This window comes from Myxine glutinosa, chromosome 14 (genome assembly GCF_964187855.1).
Source record: "Myxine glutinosa chromosome 14, kmMyxGlut1.1, whole genome shotgun sequence".
NCBI classification, from domain to species: Eukaryota; Metazoa; Chordata; class Myxini; order Myxiniformes; family Myxinidae; genus Myxine; species Myxine glutinosa.
Window position 1 is genome coordinate 21185085 of NC_136274.1, and position 27898 is coordinate 21212982.

The 27898-nt window shown below is 44.1% G+C and overlaps 1 protein-coding gene across 1 annotated transcript in view; it reads right to left on the reverse strand.

The window, feature by feature from the left end:
• The window catches only part of ATRX (ATRX chromatin remodeler), a 447777-nt gene that overhangs the window by 183114 nt on the left and 236765 nt on the right, over window positions 1-27898 (reverse strand). The window contains exons 6-7 of the mRNA XM_078768164.1: window positions 16764-16831; window positions 7758-10978 (exon numbers count right to left, since the gene is read on the reverse strand). Coding sequence (XP_078624290.1) covers window positions 7758-10978; window positions 16764-16831 — 3289 coding nt within the window. The remainder of the gene's footprint in view (window positions 1-7757; window positions 10979-16763; window positions 16832-27898) is intronic.

A 27898-nucleotide genomic window follows, 5' to 3' on the forward strand; every position in this document is an offset into this window, starting at 1 on the left:
ATGAATGGGATGGCAATATAGAGAGTAACCCAGTATTAGGACCGGCAGAGAAGATAACTGAGAAGGAAGTTGAGGAAGCGATAAAAGCAATGAAGGGTAGAAAAGCGGGAGGGCCGACGGGAGTTGTGGGAGATATGTTGAAGGCAGCAGGAAGTTGGGGTGTGAGGAGAGAATGACAGAGATCTGTAATCTGGTGGTGAAAGAAGGCCGCATTCCAGTGGATTGGGAACTGAGTACCCTCATCCCTCTATACAAGGGGGAAAGTGACCCTCTGGAGTGTGGCTCGTACCGAGCGATAAAGTTATTGGAGCATGGAATGAAGGTATTGGAAAGGGTGTTGGAGAGGAGGATAAGGAAGAAAGTGAAGATCGACGAAATGCAGTTTGGATTTATGCCAGGAAGAGGAACGACAGACGCGCTTTTCATTGTGAGGCAGTTGCAGGAGAAGTACATGGAGAAGAGGAAGTAGTTGTTTCTTGGGTTTGTTGATCTGGAGAAAGCATTCGATAGGGTTCCACGCAAAGTATTGACATGGGCATTGAGGAAGTTAGGAGTGGAGGAATGGTTGATCAGAGTAGTGATGGCAATGTACAAAAGAGCGCGCACAGCTGTAAGGACGAAGGACGGGAACAGTGTTGAGTTTGAGGTGAAGGTGGGAGTGCATCAGGGGTCGGTACTAAGTCCACCACTATTTGTAGCTGTGATGGAGGTGCTGGCTCAGAACGTAAAGGAGGGTTTACCGTGGGAGTTGTTGTATGCAGATGATCTGGTGTTGATTGTGGAAAGTATGGATGGACTGAAAGAAAAGATGAACAAGTGGAAGGAATGTATGGAGACAAAAGGTCTGAAGGTGAATATCGGAAAGACGAAGGTGATGGCAAGTGGTAAAGCATGTGGTGAGGTGGAAAGAACTGGGAAGTGGCCCTGTGCTGTGTGCAGAAAGGGTGTCGGAGTGAACTCCATTCAATGTACAATGTGCGCTGAGTGGGTTCATCAAAAATGTAGTGGTCTGAGAGGGTCATTAACCAGTGTGGCAGCTACATTCAAATGTAAGGTGTGCACAGAGGGAGCTGCAGATGGAGGAAATGTTGAGTTGGATCTTGGAGACGGCGTGAAGCTGGAAGGTGTGAAAACATTTTGCTGCCTCGGAGACATGCTGAATGGAGAAGGTGGATCAGACTCGGCAACGGTTGCTAGAGTGAGATGTGCATGGAAGAAGTTTCGGGAACTGAGTGGCATGCTGATGATGAGGGGAGTGTCGTTGAAGCTGAAGGGAAAGGTGTATGCTGCATGTGTGAGAAGTGTTATGATTTATGGGAGCGAGACATGGGTAATGAACGAAGAGCAGCAACGAAGGTTGGAAAGTGTGGAAATGCGAATGGTTCGACGGATGTGCGGAGTGTCGTTGAGAGAGAGGAAGACAAATGATGAATTGCGAAAGATGATGGGAATAGAGCCTGTGATTGATGCTGTGAAGAGGAACAGGTTGAGATGGTTTGGTCATGTGTTGAGGAAGGATGAAAGTGACTGGTTGAGAAGAGTGAGGGAAATGAATGTAGAAGGAAGTAGAAGACGGGGAAGACCGAGAAAGACTTGGCTAAAGATGGTGGAAGAAGAAATGCGGGCAAGGGGGTTAACAAGGAGAGATATAGAAAATAGGGCAAAATGGAGAAGATTGTCATGGGGACCGCAAGGCTAACCACCGCTCTAGTCGGGAAAATGGCCTTTAAAATGCAAGTTGTTATTGTTGTATGACAAAGATCCCACGGTATACTTTGCAAAGAGAAGACGAGCTAGCACCGGCACCCTGAATAAATTACGATCAAGTGTACTGTGACTGAGTGGCGACCCGGTCAGGAATGTAACCCCCAGCCAATGAACTCCCCCTGAGCAGCCTTATGCACCCTACTCGCAGGAGCAGAATAAACTAAGTTCAAAGCACTTGGAGAAGACGTTATCCTTACCTTTTCTATTTCTTGATCATCTGACAAAGGTGTTATCATTTGCTCAGCTTCAGGCTTGGAATCTTAAAGTCGGGCAAATTTGGTCAGCGGATGAACACGTGATGGAAATTCAATGCGAACGAACAAACCATTTTGTACTCTCTCAACCGCTTCCTTTGCCAACAGACATGCAATGTTGACATGGCCAGAGAAACCAAAGCAAATATTTCTTCCCCTTCTATTATATTACTCGGTGTAATATTCTCTCCAAAGATTGGCAGAAGGGTCGGAGTTAAAGCCGGTGGTTTTCATTAAATTATCTCAAAATCAAATTATCCGACACCTTGATCATTTACTTTCCGTATTTTTTTTTGCTTATCTTCTTTTGGTCAATTTTCCTTTTTGCTGAGAATTTCGTCACAGGGAGAAAGCGTTCTCCTTTGCCAAAAGGTCAGGAAATGGCAATAGCAAGGAAAATAAGAAAAAGAAAACCAAGAAACGAACAACTGCTTTGCTTTCCGCAAGGAAGAGCCGTGCCACAGGATCGGGAGGACCAATCTCGAACCAATTATCCCCCGCAAAGAGCATGTCCATATGATTGATTTGCAGTGAGAAACCCAATGCTTGCAGACATCAGCGTCTTGATGACCATTTTTGCACCAGCCCTCCCTTTTTGCTACTCCTCTGTAGGCACTAATGAGCAAGTAGACAACAAAGAGCACCTCTTAACACTTGATAGACCAAACTTAAAGTACAAGTATTAACCATTTGATTTGATTTAAACCTCAACATTTTAATTGCACGAGACATTATACGAAGTGAAGCTTAAGAAAAAAAAAAGATTTATTTATTTAGTTATTTTAAACAAACCCCACCCATCAACCTTTTCTCCACGTTTAAACTCCCCATATCCAAAATCAAAAACTTCAATAATCGCATCACAACTAATTTTAATTGCCGAAGATGATTCCTAAACCGTTTTGTTTTGCTGGAAAAGAATAAAAAAATAGACAGATTATGTTCACCACTGCTGTAAAGAAGACACGACGAGATAATCATTATAAGTTACCCCAACCTCATTTTGCAGGAACTTGTGTGCTCGCCAAAGCCATGGCAGCAAAACTCAACTCTAAAATAGGAGACTCAACAGTTTAGATGTGAGGTGCAGGCAGAGGGAAAAATCGTTTGTGTAACTTATGCCAATGTTCTCCGAAAGAGCTCCATGTGCAGAATCCTGAGCAGCTGTGGATCGCTGGGCAAGAAACGATTAGCTTTGGCATTGTCGGCGACATGCGGTCCAACAGCCAAAGGCCATAATGAGGTCGGTGTTAAGTTTCCAGAAGGCAGATTGAGCTCACGTGCAGCATTTGGTCTACCCAAGCACACCACATGTGTTCATCATAAATACATCAAGATCATTGGAAGCACAAGCTAGGTCTATGGCTGCATCCAGTTTAACAGGCTGTGAAGAAGATTGGGAATTTTGCCATTGTGTAAAGATGATAAGAAAAAGACAGAAATAAAAACTCAAGAAAACATGCAGCACTTAAAACTTAAAAAGAGAACTGTACATTTTTGTAAGTATGAGTATACAATCAAAGTGGTTGCGTAGTACAGTAAAATAATACAAGTTGGGTCGCCCGATCAAGGTCGGGTTATTTAGACTTCAGTAAACCATCAAGAAGATTGATGTTTAAAGCTGCAGGAAAAAATAACATGAGAATGCACCATGGCAATGTTTGACGCAATGTTTGACGCAATGTTGGACGAAATGTCGTCATTTCCTTGTTTGAGGCCAGTTGCCCTCAGTCTCGTTGACTTTTTATTTTTATTTTAAGACATGCATACATACACACATACGCCTTGCTGGGGTGGGGGGTTGTGCACATGACATGGCCCCGACATGTACCCCCAGCACATGGTGGGGATTGTTCCATGGGTGTGGGTGGAATTGTACAGAAATCAAGCGCACACACGCACATACTTCAAGGTATTGACCCTGTGTATGTATCGGCCTTCCTTGGCATATAGGTCAATACTTACCCACCCCACCCCACCCCCAACCCCTCCGGGAAGTGTGGCCTTCGACTTGTACTCAGAATCGACTTATCTATGGTGGGGAAAGGGTGGTTTGGGTTCATGTCGAATGTGTTTTCTCTGAAATTTTTTTATCGTAGGTTCAAGAACCAAGTACCATTTGGGTCGAGATGCGAATGTTAATTAAAATTTTGGGTCATGGAAAAACTTTGGGAACCACAGCTCCATGTGAAAACAAACATATTGAAAAAACTATTTACATTCCTAATTTATCAAAAAGGTCGTCCCACAAAGCAATTCAAATAAAATGCACAAAACAGCTCATTCATATTCATGACCACGGAAGTACCATTGCTAGCGATGCCTTGTGACAGCATCAAGGAGGGGAATTAACATCTCTATTGTTCTGACTTGGTGACAGTTTTGCTAGCGATAGTAGTTGATTTAGCTCCGTATTATACTCCAAATCGACGTACCTGTCAATGAAGGAAAGAAAATCGGGCCAATTAGTTAATACGAATTGTACTCCACATTGACTTGTGTGGCGAAAAGTACAGTACACACAGGTACACACACTGAATAATGGCAAAAAACAAATTTTTGATGCACAACCAGCATATTGTCGTGCGACTCCGGTTAACACCAGAGACCGCGGATAGACCTGAACGGATTTATTCGGAGGCGACGACCAACACGGATTTTACTATGGTCGCACAGGAGGAAGAAGGAAAATGGAAGGCTGCGGCAAAAGCTTACCTTCAGCGCACCGACGTAGCTCCGGTCCTGTAAGGGGAATTAACTCGACACGGGCACAGGTTTGACAGGGGATGGAAAATAATACAAGGGTTTATCGAAAAGAAACGCAGGGACAGGAAAATGCAATACTATATAAAGTTCCTAGATTGGGATCCCACACAGATGGGGGGGGGGGGGGGGGGGGAGTGAACAACCAAAATAACACGTCCGTTATGTAATTGGGTACGTGGAGCTCGGTCTTATCTGTCTTGTCGTCTTCAATCTCTGGCCTGGAGGATTCTTCCGCCCGCCTCGCAAGGCCCGTTCACAGCACCGAGCCTCGCTCACGCACAAGCACCGCTCCAAGCACCACAAGGTCGATTTTCACACATGATCGATAAGCCAACTCTCAAGCCAACTCAACCAGGGCCAAGACTGTGAGCCAACGTAACCAGGGGCAGGACTCTCTCCACTCGGGATCGCACCGGGACTGCCAGGGCCAGGAATCTCCGCGCAGAGTTCCGCGCGCTCTTTTTTTATAACCTCTGGCGGTGACGTCAGCCTTGGCGCGGCACCTAACCAGAGCCTCGTAACTTCCCGCCCTTTGTCGACCCGCTTCGCGCATTCCGCGTCCATTCACACCAACCGATCACAGCCCTCCTGGGCGTGGTATAGCACGAAGCGTGTAGCGGGATCATAGCTCGTAGGTGCAGCTGGCCGCGGTCGATGCGGCGGCGCCCTGAGCCCCCCCCCCCCCCTTGCCTGTCCGTCTTCCAAAGTCATGTCAGGGAAGGGAATCATTTAATGTTGCGCTGGGGACCTAACTACGTGTCTACAGGTGTGCATTGCCATACGGGACAAAGGTTTGGCTACCAGGTGTGGACACACAGGGGCGTTATCTTTTAATCCCTACTCTATTTATCACTTGAACATCCTGGTATGCTCACAAGTATACTCTTACCCGACAAAACGCCTACACATGAAACTTATTACAGGGCAGATTCCTTACCGTGACAGACGAAGCACGTTACCGATTCAGATCTAGCTGGCTCTACATATCACTACACCACCCGACATAACAATATTGAAGGTATCTGCTCATTTCAATGAAACTGTACTATACACAGAAAATTCACAATTAAAACTTTTGAAGTTTGGAGTTTGCATGAGATCGTTTATACCCATTACATCTCCCCCTTGGTCACATATTCAGGAAGCATGGTATCAGTTTCCATTGTTATGCTGACAACACTAAGGTTTACTCGCAAACCTTACCCGATACCCACCTTGTAATTTCTCAGGTGAACAACTGTTTAGATGAGGTCAGGGCATGGATGGTTGCTGATGTTCTGCAACTCAATGGCAGCAAGACTGAGGCTATACTTATTGGTACTAATCAACTTTAAAAAAATTGGCAACAACCATATAATAATTAATGGGCTAGTTTATTCCACATTTCCTCCTTGGTGTTACATTTTGGTGTTACATTGTTACACTAATGGAGGTGTTACATTTGGTCCATTTCTTTCTTTTAAAGCCCATATCAAGAAAGTGTGTCAAACATCATTTTTCCATTTCAGAAACATTGCCAGATTGAGATCTTCCTGAAAGATGTCTGATGCAGAGAAGCTCATGCATGCTTTTATCTCTTCTGGGCTCGACTACTGTAATTCGCTCTTTGTTTGTTTACCTGCCAAATCCCGACAAAAGCTGCAATATGTTCAGAATAGTGCTGCACAGGTTTTAACTAAAACTAAGAAAATAGAGCACATCACTCCTGTTCTGGCTTCCTTGCATTGGTTGCCAGTGAAATAGTGAATTGAGCTTAAAATTTTCCTTTTGATTTTTAAGATTTTCCTTTTGGTTTTTAAGATTTCACATGGCACCAGCCCCACATATTTTGAAAGTTTACTTGGTCATGACACGCCCACACACACCATTAGGTCCAGCACTGCCAGTCTCCTATCTGTGCCCAGGACAAACCCCACATGCACCCTCAGGTCCAACACTACCGGTCTCATATCTGTGCCCAGGACTCCACACGCACACCCTTAGGTCTAGCACTGCCAGTCTCCTATCTGTGCCCAGGACAAACCCCACATGCACCCTCAGGTCCAACACTACCGGTCTCATATCTGTGCCCAAGACTCCACACGCACACCCTTAGGTCTAGCACTGCCAGTCTCCTATCTGTGCCCAGAACCCCACATGCGCAGCCTCAGGTCTAGCACTCTACCAGTCTCCTATCTGTGCCCAGGACCGATCCCACATGCACCCTTAGGTCCAAGCACTACCGGTCTCCAACCTGTGCCCAGGACCCCACAAGCACCCTTAGGTCAAGCCCTGCCATTCTTATATCTGTGCCCAGGACCCCACATGCATCCTTAGGTCTCGCACTGCCAGTGTCCAATCTGTGCCCAGGGCCCCACACGCACCATTTGGTCCAGCACTGCCGGTCTCCCATCTGGCCAAGGGCCCCACACGCAACGATAGGTCGTGCACTGCTGGTCTCCTATCTGTGCCCAGGAGTTGGCTGAACAGCATGGGGGAATGGTCCTTTTGCTCAGTTGCACCCCGCCTGTGGAATAAGCGCCCAGATTCATTACAGTTTTTAAGTCTAGGCTTAACACCCACCTTTATTGCCCTGCATTTAAGTAACCTGCTTTGCAAAAATAACTGGTCAAGGGTGTTATTATTTCCATTGTACGGAATTTGATCCTCCCTCCTCCCCCATTGTTATTTGTGTTTTATAAAATTTGATTCTGCTGTACCATGATTATTAACACATTTCTTTTTTTTCTTTTTTACGAGATCAACTGATTTTCCCTTGTTCCGTACTTTGAGACTTCTTTGTATTTGAAAAGAGCAATATAAATAAAATATATTATTACTATTATCTCATTGTCTTTGTACAAAATTAATGCGTGGATGGTGTGCATAACAATTGGTGACTCTCAAATAATTTATCCCCCTTTTGCTTACTTCACCCACGACGTAAAACCACGAGTGTGTGAACTTCATTGGGAGAGTGTTGATAAGCACCTGATGACTGCATGAGGTTGCCTTGTGGATGTTGAGCATTTTCTATGATGGGACGAATCTGCTGTGTCTCGTCATCCGAAGACAGCTGTTCATCTTCGCCATCTTCCGCTTTCTTTGCAGCCTCATCCTCATCCTCCGACATCTCGGATGATGTCACCTTTTCTTTTTTCGCGTCCTTGGTTTTCATCATTTTCTCTTTTTTGCCCTGGCCTTTCCCCTTCTTCTTGGCCAACAATTCACTCAAGCCTGTTTCTGAATTATCTCCACTCCCTAAAGGACCGTCACGAGTGCCATTATCACTTTCCTGCGAATTTCCTTCACCCTCCTCCTCGTTGCCTTCCGACTGTTTTTTCTTACTACTCTTACGATTTGCTGGTAAACTGCAGAAGCCTGCGATCTCTTTTTCCAGGTCAGAGTCAAAGTTTGATGAATCCGAGTGCACGACCGTGTTGTCATCATCATCTTGGCGTCTCCGTTTGTTGCTGGATTTCTTCACTTGCTTCCCCTTCTTCTTTGTATCTGACAAATCGGAAGATGCTCTACGTTTCCTTTTAGAGGTGAGGGAGCCACGTAAGCGTTTAATTCCACGCCGTTTAGGTTTACTGTCAGATTCCACAGAGTCTGATGAAGTGGTACAATTGTGATGAGCTTGCTTTAACACATCTGGCATCTCATCTGAATCAGATGTTTCAGCTGACGCATTTACATGACCTTTATGATTGGCGTCTGAGCCTTCAGATACAGTCTCCTGGTGTGCATTTTGTCTTTCTGGCTTTGCACTGCAGTCTGCTTTCTCATTTGTTTGGCCATTGCCAGTTTCCGATTCAGTTGTTCCATCTGCTTCATGCTCTGTGCCAGATGAACGCCGCGATCGTGCTGAAGAGCGCCGGAGAGGAGTTGTCTTCTGGCGTGGGGAAAACCGGCGGGTCTCTGATTCACAATCGCTTTCCTCCTCGACTTCGGAATTTCCTGTAGGTTTTGACTTGAATTTTGTTTTTCGTTTAACAGGAGTCTCTGCCTTGAATGTTTTAAGAACTATTGCACACTTGCTTCCATCATCTTCTCCATCGCCATTCTCCTGGCCTTCAGACAGGTTTTCTTGCATATTTAGTTTGGGTGGTATGTTTCCAGATGCTTCTTCTGTTCCTTCAACCTCTGATTCCCTCTTGGCATCTTTTTCAGCCTCCTTTTGTCTCCTTTTGGATCTTTGATCCTTACCCTTGGCCTGTTTTTTTTTATCATCAACTGCAATCAAGGCACTGCCATCAGAGATGGCACCACTGCTCTTGATGGGACAGAGAGAAACCACCAACTCCCGGCGATGTCCACTTTCTAGCGCATCCTGTGCAACAACGTCATTCTGCTGTTGAGGCTCTACGTCTTTGAGAATTTCATCTTCAAAATCATTCTCTCCGATGCTTGGTTGATCCTCGCCATTTTTGTTCCTTTCCACCACTGCTTTCTCATCTGCTTCAGATATCTCTGCAGCGACTTCTGAATATTCCATTTCCTCATTCTCACCATCACTGTCAGCATCAGTTAGCTCTTCCTTTTTGTCCGTATTTATACCCTCTTGATTCGCATGAACCTTGCCTCTCTGCTGTGGCTTCTTATTCTTGGGGGCAGAGCTTTTCTGACCATCTGATGATGTGTCTTTTTCCTTCTCTTTATCGATTTTATCCACATCATCACTCTTATTAACATCAGTTCCTTCCTCGCCATCTCGTTGCCTTAGTCTGTGCTGTCGCTTTAAACGCAACCCTCGTCGCGATTTTGCCACGTGATCAGCCTTTGATTCCTCCATACTTTCCACCTCTCCTTCTTTCTCAAATACCCCTTCACTAGTGTCTTGATCATCCTTACTATCGTTTCCCTCGTCTGTCCCTTTCTCAGACATCTCCCCAACTTTATCTTTTTGATGGCGTTCTTCCATTTCATTCACCGAGGCATTATTCTGCAAATCTTGACTATCTTGGTTTCCAAAATCGATGCGCTCTGCTTCACTTTTTTCATCTTCGGTTTTCTTATTTGGCTGCGACAGTTTTCTTTTCTTTTCCTTCTTACTCTCTGAATGGATAACATCTTTCACACCCTTCTTTGTCAATTCAGATTCACTTTTGTGCAACTGCTCAACTTCCTCGTCAATTTCTTGCATCGTATCCAAATCACCGTCTTCCATTTTTATTTTCTCTTCAATTTTCAACTTCTTTCCCTTTCTAGTTTCTTTTACAACTTCTTTTGTGTGAACCCTATTACCATCTTTGCATATTTCCTCATCATCTTCCCCATTTGTCCGCAACTTCCTTTTTTGTTTATTTTTTTCATTCACTTTCAGGTCCATCGTTTGATCCTGAGCTTCTACAAGATCTTCCAGTGGTTTGCAGTCCTCCATGTCGCTCACAGCTTTTTCTGCAAGTCTGTTACTCCTTGGGCTATCCTTCATTTTTTTCATGTCTACTTCTTGTTTCTCCTTCATGGCAGCAAAACATTTACCCTCATCAGCATTTTTCACTTTCTTGGTCTTGCTATTCTTCATCTCCACTGTCTGGCCAAGCCGTTCCTGTTCTTTAGACTTTCTGATCCGGATTTCCTCCTCAACTCGCAATTGGAGCTCTGACTGAGCTTTGCGAAGGTCTATTAGAACTGCACGGAATGCCCGCAGTCTCTGCAAACCACCGAGTGTTTTTCTGCTTCCACCACTAGTGTCAGTATGTTCTGAAGAGAGGAATGCCAGAAAACTGCCTGCCAGACGTTGACTAGCTTCTGACAACCGTCGTGCCTTTTTAAAAGCCTCTCTGGGCAATATCAAATCCTTGTAGTGATCTGCTCCACCAGAATGGTGTGGCGAAAATTTGAACAATGCCTTTTCACCTGTTGTGGCGCATTTCAGGCGCAGACCTCGATTTTCTTGCTTACTTTTGCCACCGTCCTCCTCTATATCACAGTCATTGGCATCATCTGGCCAACCTGTGCGGCCCCGGCGCTTGGAAGGGCGCCGCTTTCCTGGAGTGTCTTCCTGGCTGCGTTTGAATGCCGCTTTGCATGCCACGATGAGTGGTCGCAGGGGTTCTGGGTCGCACACGTAGCAGCGCCATTTGCGGTCCGTCTCGGATATGACCGTGTGCAACACTGCTCGACCAAAATTACGTTGTACACAGCTCCGACAAAAGGCATTGTTGCAATAATCACAACAGATGAGCTTCCCCCCTTCAGCACACCATCTACAAAATGTGAATGAGAAAGAAACAGAAGCAGGCAGCAGTGTCAGTAAGCTCATCACAATGAAATCTACCTTTGTATGATATCCGAGTCTTCAAATCAATTTCAAAATAATGCATTTTACAAACCTTTACTAAACCTGTTAGAATTGAGCAATTACACCTCAACTACTACTGCATGGTATTTTAGCAAAACACATATTTAATGCTAGGTACCTGAATCATTACAATATTGGCTTCCGTGTTATCGATGCAAAGCTCAATCATCTGATTAACTTTTTTCGTTTTCTTTTTCTGATCCAGCATTGTGTGCAATATTTAAACATATACGTGCAACATGTAATATAGGACAGTGCAATGGTGATGCACTTGCATTCAAGCTGTCTACTTTAGGTTTGATTCTCAGCCCGATGACAAATTGTTAGATTGGTGCATTCAAGAAGTAACCCAGACGAGAGAATTCATACGGCACCAGATTCCAGAGAAGCGAGTTTCCAAGGTGCTTCGCCCACACTGGATTGTTTGCATACTGATGACTACTCCCAATGTCATCGGCATGGACAGCTGTTTCTATCTCGTATAAACGTCATCATCTCTCCAATTCCCACGGCAAAAGTTATACACTTTGTTCAATTTATGCACAATGGTTGTTGCTGCAAAATGCACCGAAAACTAATCAACGAAAGCCCAGCGTAAAGCTCACATAATTGCCAGAACGAATAATAGACTTTTTGCCACTAAAATAAATATATAAAAGGTCTGTTTGTGTGCGTTGAAAATACATCTATTTTACACAATGTAAAAATTCAAAACCAATTGGTTACAAACAGTGAGAGGCAATTTCAAACAATCCAAATATTCACACCTTTTGACATTTTGTCAACACTTCAAGTCTGAGTCAATACTTGGCAGCTCCTTTGGCAGCGATTTCAGCTTCGAGGCTTCTTTGGGTATGTCTCGATCAGCTTTGCACATCTGGATTTGGAGAGTTTCTTCCATTCTTCCTTGCAGATTTGCTCAAGCTCTTGTTCAAACTGCTCAACCTGCTTTATGCCATGCCCTTCCCCAGATCTACGCCTCCTAACAATTCTATCTTGGAGTTCTGCAGACAGTTCCTTGGACTTCATGATAGACTTTCTGCTCTGGCATGCACTGTCAACTGTGGGACCTCATATAGAAATGTGTGTTTCTTTATAAATCATGTCCGATCAATTGAATTGGGCGCAGGTGGGCTCCAATCAAGTTGTAGAGACATCTCAAGAATAATCAAAGGAAATTGGATGCACCTGAGCTCAATTTGGAGTGTCATAGCAAAGGGGTTGAATACTTATTGACTCAAGACATTTCAGCTTTTCATTATTTTGTAAAAAATTAAAAACAAAAATTACACTTTGACGTTAAGGGGTTTTATGTGAAGATCAGTGACAAAAAAAAATCTCAACTTAATACGTACACATACATACATAACACACGTACACATACACTATATATATAATGTATGTGTGTACACACACACACACACACACACACACACACACACACACACACACACACACACACACACACACACACACACACACACACACACACACACACACACACACACACACATCGATACTTATGCTTTCAGATCACCAATAATGTACATACATACGTGCTTAAAAACACATACTCATATCAATTGGAAATTTAAGCCCTCATTGGATGGATCAGGAATGGATCAGGGATCAGGTCAGGGACATTGCAAGAATGGATCAGGGACACCGGTCACAACCCAGCTTGCTGTTACACATGACCTTTAAGAATAGTTCGCCACCGTCTTTCTCTCCATCATTAGCTGGCCGACCCTCTCTCGCCTGATTGCCCACGGGGCAAATGATTAAGTGAGCAATTACAAAAGCAACTGGCCCGACATGGCATGCTCCCCAAATAAAATATCCCAATGGTGTGAGTTCATCTCTTAACTTTCTAAACGATTTACTTATTCTGACTCAAAACTCAGCCCGATTGCTTGGAGGTAAATAGGAATGAAACGTGATGTGCAATAATTACAAAGGCAATGGAGCCAAGAGACAGTCAGCTTTACGAATGGATATAAAAAAAAGGGAGCAGGAAGCTGGTCTCATCCAAGAAGATGGTCTTGAAAAGGAAAAGCAATCTCCACAATGATGAAATGTGATAGATACCACTATGATACAGAAAAAAGGTATACACATTTTAATGTTCGTCGAGGAAGAGGAGCAAAATGAAATTCAGGAATAAATAGCTACACCAATGATCGGGGGGCCTGTTTTACAAACCATTAGAAAGAGAAAAAGCCTAGAAGGCACACCTCTTCTGCAAGGGAATCAATCCAAGGAGTCTTGGCATAGCAAGGCCTCTCTTTGAAAAGCAAGTCATCAATCAGAGCTCTCCGGCCGTGCGGCAGATAAGCTGAGCTCTCAGCGTGCTCGGAATGGCAAGAAGAGAAACTGTTATGTCTTGAGGCAAGATGTCACATCGAATTGTACCTCATCTGTGCCGAATTCCCTCGGCCTCTGGCCCGAGTTATGTGAAAGTAGACTGTGGAGCGAGAGTTTGTTTTTTTTCTTAACCGATCGGGAAATGAGCATCTTTTGAGTGAAAGGACTCATTTTGAGAGAGCGTCGTAACTCTATTCAACGCTGTTGGTGAGGATTTAAACACCACCAGGACTAAAAAAAAACAGAAGAAAGAAGATAGGGTTCACCACCAAACCGATTTTCCAACCACTCAATTCCCGTTCAATGGGCAATGTTCCGCCAAGCTTGCTGCAAGATTGGCAGCTATAACGTGAAATACATTACCAGGAAGAATTCACCTCCCTCGGAACAGTGAGCTGTGCCTGGGTGGCAGTAGGCGGAGGAGGGACAAGTGAGTGCAAACCCAAACTAGAGCAATGTTGCAGAAGACGAGCTGCAGTACAAGACCTTCAAATCATGCACAGATACTCAGAGCCAAACACACGTTCGTAATCACGCTGTCATGATGTGCAGTTCAAATTTGCCTGCAACAAAATACACCGACTGTCCTGTCCGACTGAAGAGTGCACAAGGTTTTTGTTTGTTTTTTCAGAGATAATGAAACACATAGTTTATACATCGTACTAAAAACTGCAATTCAAGATCATACATGACCCAAAATAAATGCTATGTTTAAAGGCGCCAGTCGATCACCGCACCTGGCACTTTCATCAAGCCAAATGCGAAAGGAGGGAGTCAAACTCGGACAAGTGAGCATTGCTCATACAAGTCAATGTCTTTCTGCAAGCTCCGACACGGTGAACTTGGCAGTCACACTTGAAGATCCGGAGCTTTCGATGGACCATCATATCATCGACGGGGCAGTTGTATATCAAGTGATGACTTTGGAGAATGATCCTTTAGGCTACAGATTAAGCCTGCTTCTTTATTAGCGAATATTTACCATGATTGCAAGTGGCTGAGCGACGAACGAAATGGCATTATTGTATGGACTCCCCCTTGCCGAAAAAATCGATACAAAGCAAATGAGCTAAACAATGTGGAGTGGGGCATGCTAGTTGGCCACAATCTGGCGCATCATTACTTGCCACCCCCCTCTCCCGAATGAGTTTTAATCCATCAGCCCAATTCCACAAACTGGCGATTGCAGCTGGGAATGGGTGGGGCGTTGGGAGTGAGTGGGGGGAGGGAAAGGAGGAACGGGAGGGAAGAATGTGTTTTTAGGTTCTTATAGTCCTTCCCATTCTTCCTTCAAATGAAGTTACAGTTTTTTCATTGAGTCATTCCATGTTCTTTTGTATGATTAAAGTTGTACCACTGTTCTCCGACATACAGTGCCTTCCGAAAGTATTTAACACCCCCCGACCTTTTTCACATTTTGTTGTGTTACAGCCTGAATTTAACATGGCTTAAATTAAGATTTTTTTGTCACTGATCAGCACATGTCAGCACATAATGTCAAGATGGAATTTGTTTCGATTTTCTTTTTTACAAAATAATTAAAAATGAAAAGCTGAAATGTCTCGAGTCAATGAGTATTCAACCCATTGAATCAAATACTTTGTCGAAGCGCCTTTCACAACGATTACAGCTTTAAATTTTGGGTATGTCTGACAGATTTGCACATCCGGATTTGGAGAGATTGTCCCATTCTTCCTTGTAGATTTGCTCAAGCTCTGTCAAGTTAGATTGGGAGCATCGGTGAACAGCAATCTTCAAGTCTTTCCACAGATTCTCAATGGGATTCAAGGATGGGCTCAAGGAATTCATGTTCTCATTCTGAAGCCATTCCTGTGTTGCTTTGGCTGTATGCTTGGGTTCATTGTCCTGTTGGAACATAAATCTTCGCCACAGTCTAAGATATTTTACACTCTGAAGCAGGTTCTCCTCAAGGATTTGCATGTATTTGGCTCCATTCATTGTTCCCTCTATCTTTACAAGTCTCCCAGTCACTGCCGCTGAAAAGCATCCCCATAGTATGATGCTGCCACCACCAAGCTTCATGGGAGAGATGGTGTTAGATGGGTGATGAGCTGTGCTCGGTTTTTGCCAGACGTAGAGCTTTGCATTCAGGCAAAAAGCTCAATTTTCGTCTCATCAGACCACAGAATCTTTTGCCTCATGCTCCGAGTCTTTCATGTTCCTTTAAGCAGTTTTTGCAAACTCCAGGCATGCTGTCATTTGCCGTTTTCTCAGGAGTGGCTTCCGTCTGGCCACTCTCCCATAAGGCTGAGATTTGTGAAGTGCTGCAGAGACTGTTCTCCTTCCAGCAGGTTCTCCCAACTCAGTCAAGGAACTCTGTAGTTTTGTCAGTGGTCATTGGGTTCTTGGTCATGTACCTGACCAATGTATCTACACATTGACCAACAATAAACGCCTTCCTAAGAAGACCGAGGATGTGGATGATGATGTCACTGGGGACTTCAAAGTAAGTAAGGAAAGAAAGAAAGAAATAAATAGAGGAAAATGACAAGCCTGGACCATCGTGTTGCACACATTATGGTGTCTTGCGTAATCACACACTGGCGTGCAATGTGTCGATGTCGACTACATTTACCACACTCCCAAAGAACCACAACAGATACTATGGAAAAAATTAAATCTGTTACTATTACCGGCTTAATGCCACTTCCATAAGACATACTTCACGATGCGACATCACTTGCAGGTTTCCTCACCAAAGTGGCAGTTTTTATGGCGAATTCTACTCTGCGAAGTATCTAACTTTGGCACAGACAAGACAGCAGCAAGCCAGCTACCTTTTGTTGAATGCCTCAAAGCAAGCTTCCATGGTCCTAAGTGGCTATTCATAGATTCTGATAGAGATTCTTTGTGATAAGAAGACCAAGTGGGAATAAAACTACTTGAAAATGAACAACTAGAAACACCGGACATCAGGTGGAAGAGTTCTGGTACTTGCAAGAAGGAAGGTGTGGTGGTGGGGGGTACACAGTATAAAACAAATGGACACGACTAGGAATTTCAAGGAAAGAAGTCGGAGATTGAAAGAGGTGCATTTTAATTTGGGGTGTATCGACGGGGGTAGAAAAGATCAAGGTGATTGATGGGGAAGATTTCTGTTGTTTCAAACTCTTCCAGGAATCCCGCCTGTTGAGGCAGCTTTCTTCCGCCAGGAAAGCATGGGAGGAGTCAATCTGTTTATATAATCCTAGCCACTTGAGGTCATTTATTAGGTGAGAGCTGATTGGTTATCCCCTCCATTCACATGTGAGAGATGTGGGTGGGTCTTTGTTATCTATATGTAATTATTTTTGAACCAACCTCACCTGCATTGTTCATCTGTGCCCTCAGCATCCTGGTCAATGTCATCACTCATGTAGTAGAGGTAGCAGGTCTGTGGGTAATGGGATGGAAGGAACAGAGGGAGCAATAAATTAAAATGCTGTGGAAGGACAGGCAAGGCAAAAAATGAGGTGATAATTGAATTTGTTGCAAACTCTTAATTGAACCTCAAATATGCACAACTGTGCCATTTGCCAAATGTTAGACGGAATATATGTTTCCTGTTTAAGGGTGATTGTCAGTTTGAACACAGAAAAAGGAATAAGGAACAGCTAAGATGGGTTATCCAAAACCGACAGGAAGCGGTGCTCTCAATTAATACATTAGTTCGAATTCTACATTCCGCCTCTACAAAGAATGCCAAATCCAATTATCCACAATGCCACCAGAATCCGTTGAAGGCAGCAAAATAATTAACCGAAAGACTAAAATGGCAGGTAAACCATCCTACAAATTAGAGTTCAAATTAGAACCCACGCAGTCTCGAGAAGCAAGGACATGGGCGGGGTCTGCGAGTGGCAAATTTCATTGGCCATAAAATTGAATTGATTGATGTAAAATGCCACAACATTTTATCCAAGTACTGCTAAACTGAAGGGTTTTGAAAGTGTGAAAGCAAGGTGATTTGTGTTCAACAGTGTTCAAGTATATAAGTCAATTGAAATAAAAGATTTGGAATATTGTAGAATATTTTTCGGAATTATACCGCCGTTGATGCAGCATCTTTTACACCACCTTATTTAACATGTTACACTAGTTCTTCGTGCCTGCTGTTTGTCCCTCATGACATCCTTATAAACAGTAAGTTTCCTGTTTGGAATGATTTTAAATTTTGTTTGACTGAGAAAAAAAATTAATACTATCTCACTCATCACTGCACATGTGCGATTGACACAAAGTACTGCTAAACTGCAGGGTAGTTTTCCGATTCATGTTCTGAATTGTGTTCAGAATATAGCCTAAAATTGAAATAAAGTTGTTCCTCTCATAAACTGATGTTTGTAGGCAGACAGACACAGACCAAGTGAACCATTTGCTCAACCACGCTTATCGGTTTGCATGTGCGGGGTAAAACGTTGCAGAATACTGTTTCCAGAGATTCATCCGATTCACATAACCACGAGTATCATCAGACGCAGTATACATCTTCATGGAACGGAGAAAACGATCAGTTTCAGCGAATTCTGTGCCAGTGAAAAAGAGGAAAGGGAGTCACACGAATGAATGCTAATCTGCTGTTAGCAGGTGTACACCTCCATCACGGCAAAGCCGCAGTCGTTCTAACAATCTAAAACACCAACCGTGGAGAACAAATGTCATGAGGCGAACCCCGACTGATGCTCTGGCAGATTGTCAAAAATCACCTTAACTGTAAATAGCATCCCAGAAGTGGAAGGAATAGACGTGACGGTTTTGTCAGAGAAAACCACCATGTGACGAGTTTGGCGAGTTTATGGGATATCATTCAAGCACGAGCACATTTCATCGAACCTTGCAATTAATTGTTTTTTGCAAGGTACACAAACTTCTACGCTCTTGGAAGAATAAGGTGACAGGACGTTGAAAGGCAATATACTTAGAATGGGGGCAATAGTTTTAGCCAAAAAAATGAATGGACTAACAGGAAAGAGAAAAGACAAGAGTGAAGAAAACACAGAAACCCTCGGGTAAGAGGCTTGGGTATGCTTTAATGGGGGGAAAAGAACATCACGAATATGGATGGGGTGATGCAGCACTTGTTGGAAGCCACAGAGAGAAAACGTGCAATTAAATGGTCTTGGGAAGGCAGTTCCACAAACGGGATAAAAGAAAAACAAAGCAGTGGAAGTGTGCAGGAAGCCTGAATTTTGGGAGTTTAACCATGGTAGGATTACTGGAAGAACACGTGCCTGAGGAGCTGGGGAGGGTCGAGGAACTAAGAGAGCAGATGGAGCTGGACCAGAGGAGTGGCGGTAACACAAGAGAGATCCACTTCCTGTGATGCAAGAGTAACATGTCTTGTGCTTAAGCCTCATCGTGGGAAATGTTAATAGACTCATTACATATAACTGAGAGCTGTAGATGCTACATAATCCAGTGGACAGATATGTTACTGGGGCACCAGCCAACAGTGGAGTGCAGTTCTGTGTTTAGCTACAGCCACAGTCTTTGGAGGCAGGGAGTAATTCTGATTTTTCAAGGAATGACTTGGAACGACGGAGGATGTTTGTCCAGTCTTGTGACTGGTTTAGGAGACCAGCTTTGCGACATAGTTGGCCCATGCGAGATCATGGCTGATGGGGAGGCCAATAAGTTACACAGACTGAACATTTTGCAGTGAGTGGCTAATCACAGAAGTAGATAGGTGGGTTCATTTGACGATACTTTAAGCATGAGACTGAAATTTAACAGGATTGCGAGACAGACACGTTTCATTTATCAGACCAGCATGCAATACATTTGTGATCAGCAGAGAATGATGCAGCTGTTTTGATGGAACAACAAGGATGGGCAAATTCAACGGAAGCCTTTTCTCATTGTGGTTAATGCATGCCATCGCACAGCACAATGGCATAACTTGTATTGTGGGTCAAGGGTGGAGTGGAGGAGGCTCAGACAAAAAAGGTTTTGTGGAATGAGTCCAAGTACACATTTGGCAGTCTGCGAGAACTGTCCAAAAGCCAATGAAGAGTCCCACATCAAAATATGAATTAAGTGGGGGACGCACTATGTGAGGAATGATGGAGGAGATCACTTCCAACCAATCAGGAGCTTGTAGCACACAGTCGAGTAAGCTTACTTTGGGCCAAGGCTACGATTTGGGCACACATCGGCCCTTAAAGATATTCGATTGCTGCACAACCAGGTTTGTTCCGTAATGTGTGGCAAAGTGTTCATGGAGCGGCAATTCTTCGCTTGTCAAACATCCGTTAAATAAACATGCCAAATTAACACAAACTCACAAAGAGCTCTCCGTTCAACTTCCACATGAAAAAACACAGTAAATTAGCAACATATCAGTCGTTCATTACCAAGAGGAAAAAACTGAAACATTACAGTATTGTTGTACAGTACATAAAGACTATGGATAGGAAGAGGGGAGGAATGTGGCAAGGAGAGTTGTTGGTAAAGTAGCAGAGAACTGGACTTGTTGGGAGCGCATGGGGCGACAACAGGAAAAGGAGGACAGTTACTCGATTTCTGGTCTATGAACACAAAGGCAGCATACATGAGCATGAACTCCCATCGTACCCAGGCCCGTGAAAGAGAAAACAGACTCAGGCTATCTAAATTACCACGAATGCCTCAGCACTGACCTTGCTTGGCTGCATTTCCACAGCACCATTTATCAGAGAGACTGGGCCTTTGGCTAAAAATTAATCGCCCTTCGAAGTCACAGTAGCCAGAGCTAATCACATCGGCACGAATTACACCGTGTTAGGGGAATTAATTTTGTCAATTTCGCTTGTATTCTGCCTGCTAGGTTTTGAGTGTGAGGTGGGGAAGTGGAAAGCTGGTAAAAGATCATGAATGCGAGTGAGAGAGAAACAGACAGGCCGATAAAGAGATGAAGGAATAATTAGATAAATTGAGATGGTAGCAATGACCATCGCCTCTGACGGAGAGGCTGTTCCTGCTGTTCAATATTGAAGCCTTGTCAAACGAAAACCTAAGAACTAAAAAAAATTAGCCAACAGGTTTTCACTTTTAGCCAAAAGAGCAGTGGGCAGATACAGACAAGTATCGAGCAAAATACGGAGGCACAGCAGGAGATAATGAGAGAGAAGTACAGAGTAGGACAGCGGCAGGATGTAGCACACGGAAAGATGGAAGATAAAAGAGAGAAGACGAAGTCAATGCAATGAAAAACCGATAAATCACTGTGAACGTTGTTGCCCTGATGCCAGGTTGACGGCAAATAAAACCTCATGTCGGGTTAAATGTTCCGCTTTGTCCAGTGACGGATAAGGGAAATGAAATCAAAGTTTAAAATGTGAGGCAATGGCAGATACGTTTTACGGATGGAGCCAGAGATGGATTTAGACAATTTAGGAGAATCACATTGGAAGTCTTAACGTTGGACTGCTTTGTGAGCTCGGATCTAAAGACTTCGCAAGATACTTCGTGCTACTGGGATCCCAAGTTCGAATCCCATATATTGTCATACTCCGTGTCATGAGGTTGCATACAATGTCCTACAAAGTAAGATGAAAAGGGATAGATAGAAAAATGCCACTTTGCAGAGCATACAAAACTAGAACGGCATTCGGTAGAGAGAATACTTCTGCTAGGCTGAAGTTTGTTTTGTTTCTGAACCCACTGATAGACTGGATCTGCATCTCAAGGCTCAACCAGGTTTAATAGGCTTAACAAAATCTAATCAGCTTGTTGTTGTCACCAACACCACTCATCCACAACGTTTTGAAATATCATGCCATATCGTTTTGGTCAGATTTCTCCATGGTGAAGAATGACTTTTAAAAAATTGGTATCCGGATACGGATCTCCGTCAAAATCGAATCCATTCGCCCCTGCCATGCACCCAACCTGTCCACCAGGTTTCGTCCGAATCCATCCACAACTATTTGAAATATCTTGCTTTTCTCGTTTTTGGCTCCATCTCTCAATGGTGAATGATCACTGAGACAGTTGCGGTATCCGGATCTGGATCTACAGCAAAACCAAATCAATTCATCATTGTCACACACCAAACCTGTCCTGTAAGTTTTGTCCGAATCTGTCCATAAACTTTTGAGATATTGTGCTCACAAGCAGAAAGCAGGGGTGAGTGAATACACAACCTCCGTCCATCTTCCGTGGACGAAGTAATAAATACATTTCATTTTCTTTGCTGCAAGACATATACACACTACATATACAGGGAAAGGGTAGAGTTGGGGGAGGGGGTGGGGATGAAGGGGGTGATGCCCAAATTTGCTATGGTACAGGATATTATGCAGGTGGCTCAAAAAGGGGCTTTGTGGGAAGCAAATGTATGGTCACATAAATCCCTCCGTGCTTGGGTTAGACTCCCTCTTTTGGGAGACATGCTCATACATAGCGGTTACGATGGACAACAAAACACCACACCATATGTGCACGCGGCCATAAAAATTTGTTCATACGATGAGGTAAACATTCAAATCGCCATGGAATCCGATTAAAACTAGAAACTAGATGATACCAATATCATTCCCCGAGAAAGAGACCAGTATTTGTCAAGAAATACTGCACTTGTGCACACGGTTTAGGAATGTCGCAAAGCAATTTTTAATGCTTGATGCCAATGCAAAACATAATCTTAAAACGGGGAAAGACAGGGTTCTCGCATACATAGAAAAGAATGGTTGTGAGCCACCGGTGACTTTCCTTCGGTAAATACGTCGAGGCTCATGGGAGAGCCGAATAATAGACAGAAGGTCAACAGATTGACGGAGGTGAAAGGGTGTTCAAGGATGCACAGATGCACCTCCATGTGCAAAGGAGCGTAGCAGTTAGATTAAAAGGTTGGGTATAAGGGAAAGACCCCAAAGTGGTGACGTGTTGCAGATAATAATCTATACTATAAGAGAGAAGTTTGTCTGTGTGTGTCGACATTTTTCTCAGAGATTGCGGAACTTTCATGGGTTCATCAGTGAGTCCCAGGGAGGTGTTCATGACAAATAAAATTGAAAATTTTGAAAAAGCAGGCTCGTGTCTTGGTTTTTTTTTTTTAATTGTTACCTTTAAAAAAAAAAATTGGGGATTTTGTGGCTACTTGAAAGGTAATATTAAATTATTACGTGTGTGTGTGTGTGTGTGTGTGTGTGTGTGTGTGTGTGTGTGTGTGTGTGTCATAAAGAGAGTAACCAATGACATCATCATCAACATATCTTATTCCCCATGGGGAGTACTTGACAATGAGCCATGTTAATTTTTTTTCCATGGAGTGGTTTCTTAGAGGTGCGAAGGTTTTCCAAGATGGCGCCTGTACCACGTGACCTATGACGTCATAATCATTAAAATATTCTACAGGAGGCGACGTTCCGATGGTGAAAATTTCATGTCAATCGGACCAAGAATTGGTGAGAAAAAAAAATTCATACTGATCGAATCAAGCGTTGTCCTTGTTGAATTATGACGTCATAATTAAGGTACCGATTACATCATTAACATGTCACCATGTTTCAATTTTTTCTATGGAGCGGTTTCGGAGATAGAGTTGTAACGTTTTTCCAAGATGGCGTCCATACCACATGACCTATGACATCATAATTATGAGTAAAAATTTCTTACAGGCGGTCTTATGGTAAAATTCTACCAGTGTGTACCCCGGTTTAGAATAGGTACACCGTATCCCTGCGTGTCGTAAGACGCGACTAAAAAGGGTTGGCGTCAGGTAGGGCATCCGGCCATAAAAACATTGCCTCAAAAAGAGAACAATGACAATTACAACGACATATGGGCAGGGTACAGCCCGAAGTACCCCGTGGGGGACCCCACTCCCTCTCATCAAAACACAAGGTGGGAAACCCGATCAAAGCAAGGGTGGAAATCACTCCATTTATGACGACGAAACGTCTGATGCCCGACGTGGAGATCGGTTTCTGAGGTTTGGGACATGAAAGGCAGGGACAATGACAGGGAGATCAGGAGAAGTGGTGGAAGTATTGGTCAAAAGAAGAGTGGACATATATTGTGTGCAGGAGATGAGATGGAAGGGAAGTGGTTTGAGAATGGTGAAGGGTACGCACTACGCAGGGACAGAAATACAAGATTGTGTGGCAAGGGTGCCCAGAAGGCATGCATGGTGTTGGTGTCCTGTTTTCTGAGGAGTTTGTAGACAGTGTGGTGAGTGTGACTCGAGTGAGTGAAAGGTTAATGAAGGTGAAAATGATGATTGGAAAGCTCTTGGTGAACGTCATCTCGGGATATGCTCCGCAAGTTGGTCGGAGCGATGAAGAGAAGGACAAGTTCTGGTGTGCAATAGAGAAGCTGATGGAAAACGTGAAAAATGAGGAAGTTGTTGTGGTAGGAGGAGACCTAAATGGACATGTGGGAAGGAGTATGGACGGTTTTGAGGGAGTTTTTTTTTTTTTTTTTTTGTATACTGAATCGAGGCTCGTGAAAGAGCTAACATCTATTTCACAAACAAATCAACCAGACAAACAAAATATACAAAAAGAGGGAGCGGAAGACAAGATGGGGAGAGAAGGGGAAGCACACAACCACAACATTTGAGAGCAGGGAGAAGTGTGGGAGGGAGAGGGCTTGGGGGCAGGAGGCATGGGAAGGGGAGGGGGGGGGGGGAGAGGTATAAAACACAAAGGGACCGAAATTAGTGGGGGTAGAAAAGATCAAGGTTTTGGATGGGGGAGGATAAGAGATGGTGGTGAACAGCTGTTTTAAAGACCTGAAGAGGTAGGGAGACCCGCCCCCTCTCCGTGACCTCGCCGTTAGTTCATGGGGGTTACAGATATGGTGTGAGAAATGGAGAAGGTGAAAGGATTTTGGAGTTTGCTGATGGAGCTGATTTGTTGATTTGTAATACTCAGTTCCAGAAAGAGGATAATAAGCTTATTACATACACCTCAGGTGGGTCGACGACAACCGTTGACTACCTGCTGGTGCGTAGGCGAGATAGGGGGCACCTCCGGGACACAAAGGTGATCCCGGGGGAGGAGGCTGTTTCACAGCACCACTTGGTTGTCTGCGACATAAGGGTGAAAGGTGCGAGGAGAGCTCGGCGGGTGAAGTACCACCGAGAATGAAGGTGTGGAGGTTGAAAGAGGTGACAGTGAGGGAGGCATTAAAAGAGAGGCTGAGTATGGTCGAGGATGATGCGGTTGAGCTTGAAAGTGGTTGGATGTCAATGAAAGATAGTCTGTTGGGAGCCGTTGGTGAGGTATGTGGATGACAAAAGGACCACCGAGGCACTCGGAAACATGATGGTGGGATGATGAAGTTGGAAAGAAGATTGACGAGCAGAGGAAGAAGTTCAAGGAGTGGCAGAAGGCGAAGGATATGGGGGCAGAAAAGGCAGAGCATGAAAGTTATAAGGCCGCCAAGAAGGCTGCAAAGAAAGAGGTAGCAAAGGCGCAGGAGGCATGTCGGAAAATGTTCGGAGAACACTTGGATTTGGAAGAGGGTCAGAGAGCAGTATTCAGGATTGCAAAGCAGATAGCGAAAGAGAGAGAGGTGTGAAGTGATGGGGGTGAGTTGCTTGAAGGATGAAGTGGGACAAATCGTTGTGGGCCCAGATGGAATTAAAGGAAGATGGAAGAGATATATGGAAATACTGTTGAATGCAGAGAATGAATGGGATGGCAACATAGAGAGTAACCCAGTTTTAGGACCGGCAGAGAAGATAACCGAGAAGGAAGTTGAGGAAGCGATAAAAGCAATGAAGAGTAGAAAAGCGGGAGGGCCGACGGGAGTTGTGGGAGATATGTTGAAGGCAGCGGGAAATTGGGGTGTGAAGAGAATGACAGAGATCTGCCATCTGGTGGTGAAAGCAGGCCGCATTCCAGTGGTTTGGGAACTGAGTACCATCGTCCCTCTATACAAGGGGAAAGGTGACCCTCTGGACTGTGGCTCGTATCGAGCGATAAAGTTATTGGAGCATGGAATGAAGGTATTGGAAAGGGTGTTGGAGAGGAGGATAAGGAAGAAAGTGAAGATTGACGAAATGCAGTTTGGATTTATGCCAGGAAGAGGAACGACAGACGCGCTTTTTATTGTGAGGCAGTTGCAGGAGAAGTACATGGACAAGAGGAAGAAGTCGTTTCTTCGGTTTGTTGATCTGGAGAAAGCATTCGATCGGGTTCCACGTGAAGTATTGACATGGGCATTGAGGAAGTTAGGAGTGGAAGAATGGTTGATCAGAGTAGTGATGGCAATGTACAAAAGAGCGCGCACAGCTGTAAGGACGAAGGATGGGAACAGTGGTGAGTTTGAGGTGAAGGTGGGAGTGCATCAGGGGTCGGTACTAAGTCCACTACTATTTGTAGCTGTGATGGAGGTGCTGGCTCGGAACGTAAAGGAGGGTTTACCGTGGGAGTTGTTTTATGCAGATGATCTTGTGTTGATTGCAGAAAGTATGGATGGACTGAAGGAGAAGATGAACAAGTGGAAGGAATGTATGGAGACAAAAGGTCTGAAGGTGAATATCGGAAAAACGAAGGGGATGGCAAGTGGTAAAGCAAGTGGTGAGGTGGAAAGAACTGGGAAGTGGCCGTGTGCTGTGTGCAGAAAGGGTGTCGGAGTGAATTCCATTCAATGTACAATGTGCGCTGAGTGTGCATCAAAAATGGAGTGGTTTGAGAGGGTCATTAACCAGTGTGGCAGCTACATTCAAGTGTAAGATGTGCACAGAGGGAGCTGCAGATGGAGGAAATGTTGAGTTGGATCTTGGAGACGGCGTGAAGCTGGAAGGTGTGAAAACATTTTGTTACCTCGGAAACATGCTGAATGGAGAAGGTGGATCAGACTCGGCAACGGTTGGAAGAGTGAGATGTGCATGGAAGAAGTTTCAGGACTGAGTGGCGTGCTGACGAGGAGGGGAGTGTCGTTGAAGCTGAAGGGAAAGGTGTATGCTGCATGTGTGAGAAGTATTATGATTTATGGGAGCGAGACATGGGTAATGAACGTAGAGCAGCAACGAAGGCTGGAAAGGGTGGAAATGTGAATGGTTCGGTGGATGTGTGGAGTATCGTTGAGAGAGAGGAAGACAAATGATGAATTGTGAAAGATGATGGGAATAGAGCCTGTGATGGATGCTGTGAAGAGAAACAGTTTGAGATGGTTTGGTCATGTGTTGAGGAAGGATGAAAGTGACTGGTTGAGAAGAGTGATGGAAATGAATGTAGAAGGAAGTAGAGGACGGGGAAAACCGAGAAAGACTTGGCTAAAGATGGTCGAAGAAGAAATGTGGGCAAGGGGGTTAACAAGGGGAGATGCATAAAATAGGGCAAAATGGAGAAGATTGTCATTGGGACCACAAGGCTAACCCCCACTCTAGCAGGGAAAATGGCCTTAAAATGCCTGTTGTTGTTTGTTGTTGGTCTTATGGTAAAATTTTGTGGCAATCGGACCTACGGTTGCCGAGAAAATGAATTTTAAAGATGCAGACACGCACATACGCACCCGAATGATTAACTTTTCGTTTAATGAGCGCAGCGTAAAAACCCAAAATTGATGCAGGGAACGCCGGGTACTCTGCTGCTCGTCTATATTGAAAAAGGAGCTGTGTCTGTCTGTCTGTCTGTTTGACATGATATAACTTGAGAACGGATTAAAGGATTTCAATAAACCCCGGAAGGTTTGTGACAATTTGTTTTTTATAAATGGGTACATGGGCACGTGGCGAAACTGCAAACGCCAACTTGCGACACTGGCTATCCCCGCATGGAGGGCAGGATCTCCCAGGTATCATTTTTACTCTAGCTCCATAGATTAGCCAATAGGTATGCCGAGGAAACAGAAAGCACCGTTTTTTCGCATTTACGCAAAGGCAGAGACCTTAGAGTTTGTTACCTGGCATGGCCCATGCCTAATACGTACCCCAGACAGTTGATCAAAAGAAAGAAGAGAGGGAGAGAGGAGGGGGGGGGGGGGGGGGGGGCAAGAAATTGTTTTTATTTTGATCTTCCTCTTTGTGTGTTTCATATTTATTCACAATTCAGCATCTAAAACGGCTGTGATGAATATCCCCAGCGGGATGACCGGATACGGGACCGATAAAACGGAATTGGGTAGGGACTGTTTGAACAGAATAGACTTTGGCAAAATCCAATCAGGCCCTAGTGCTGTTAGCTAGATTCAAAATCCCGTCTCGGAACCGTCTCGATAAATTTTCAATTTTCATAACGGGATCTCGGATCGGCTCGGTTCCCGGCAAAGTAAAAAAAAAAAAAAAAAAAAAAAAATAATAATAATAATAATAAGGCTTCAAAAATAATGGAATTTCATTACAATATATAAACAACAATGAAAAAAATTCATTTCTGATGTTGAGTACTTAAATTCCGACTTAGCTTCCATTTACCGGGATGAAATAAAATACACCACCTACATGCAGATGATCGGCCACCGACGGGACCGGGTTATCTCATTACAGTTTGTATTGTCGTGTAATTTCTTGCTCGGAATGTCAGAGAGA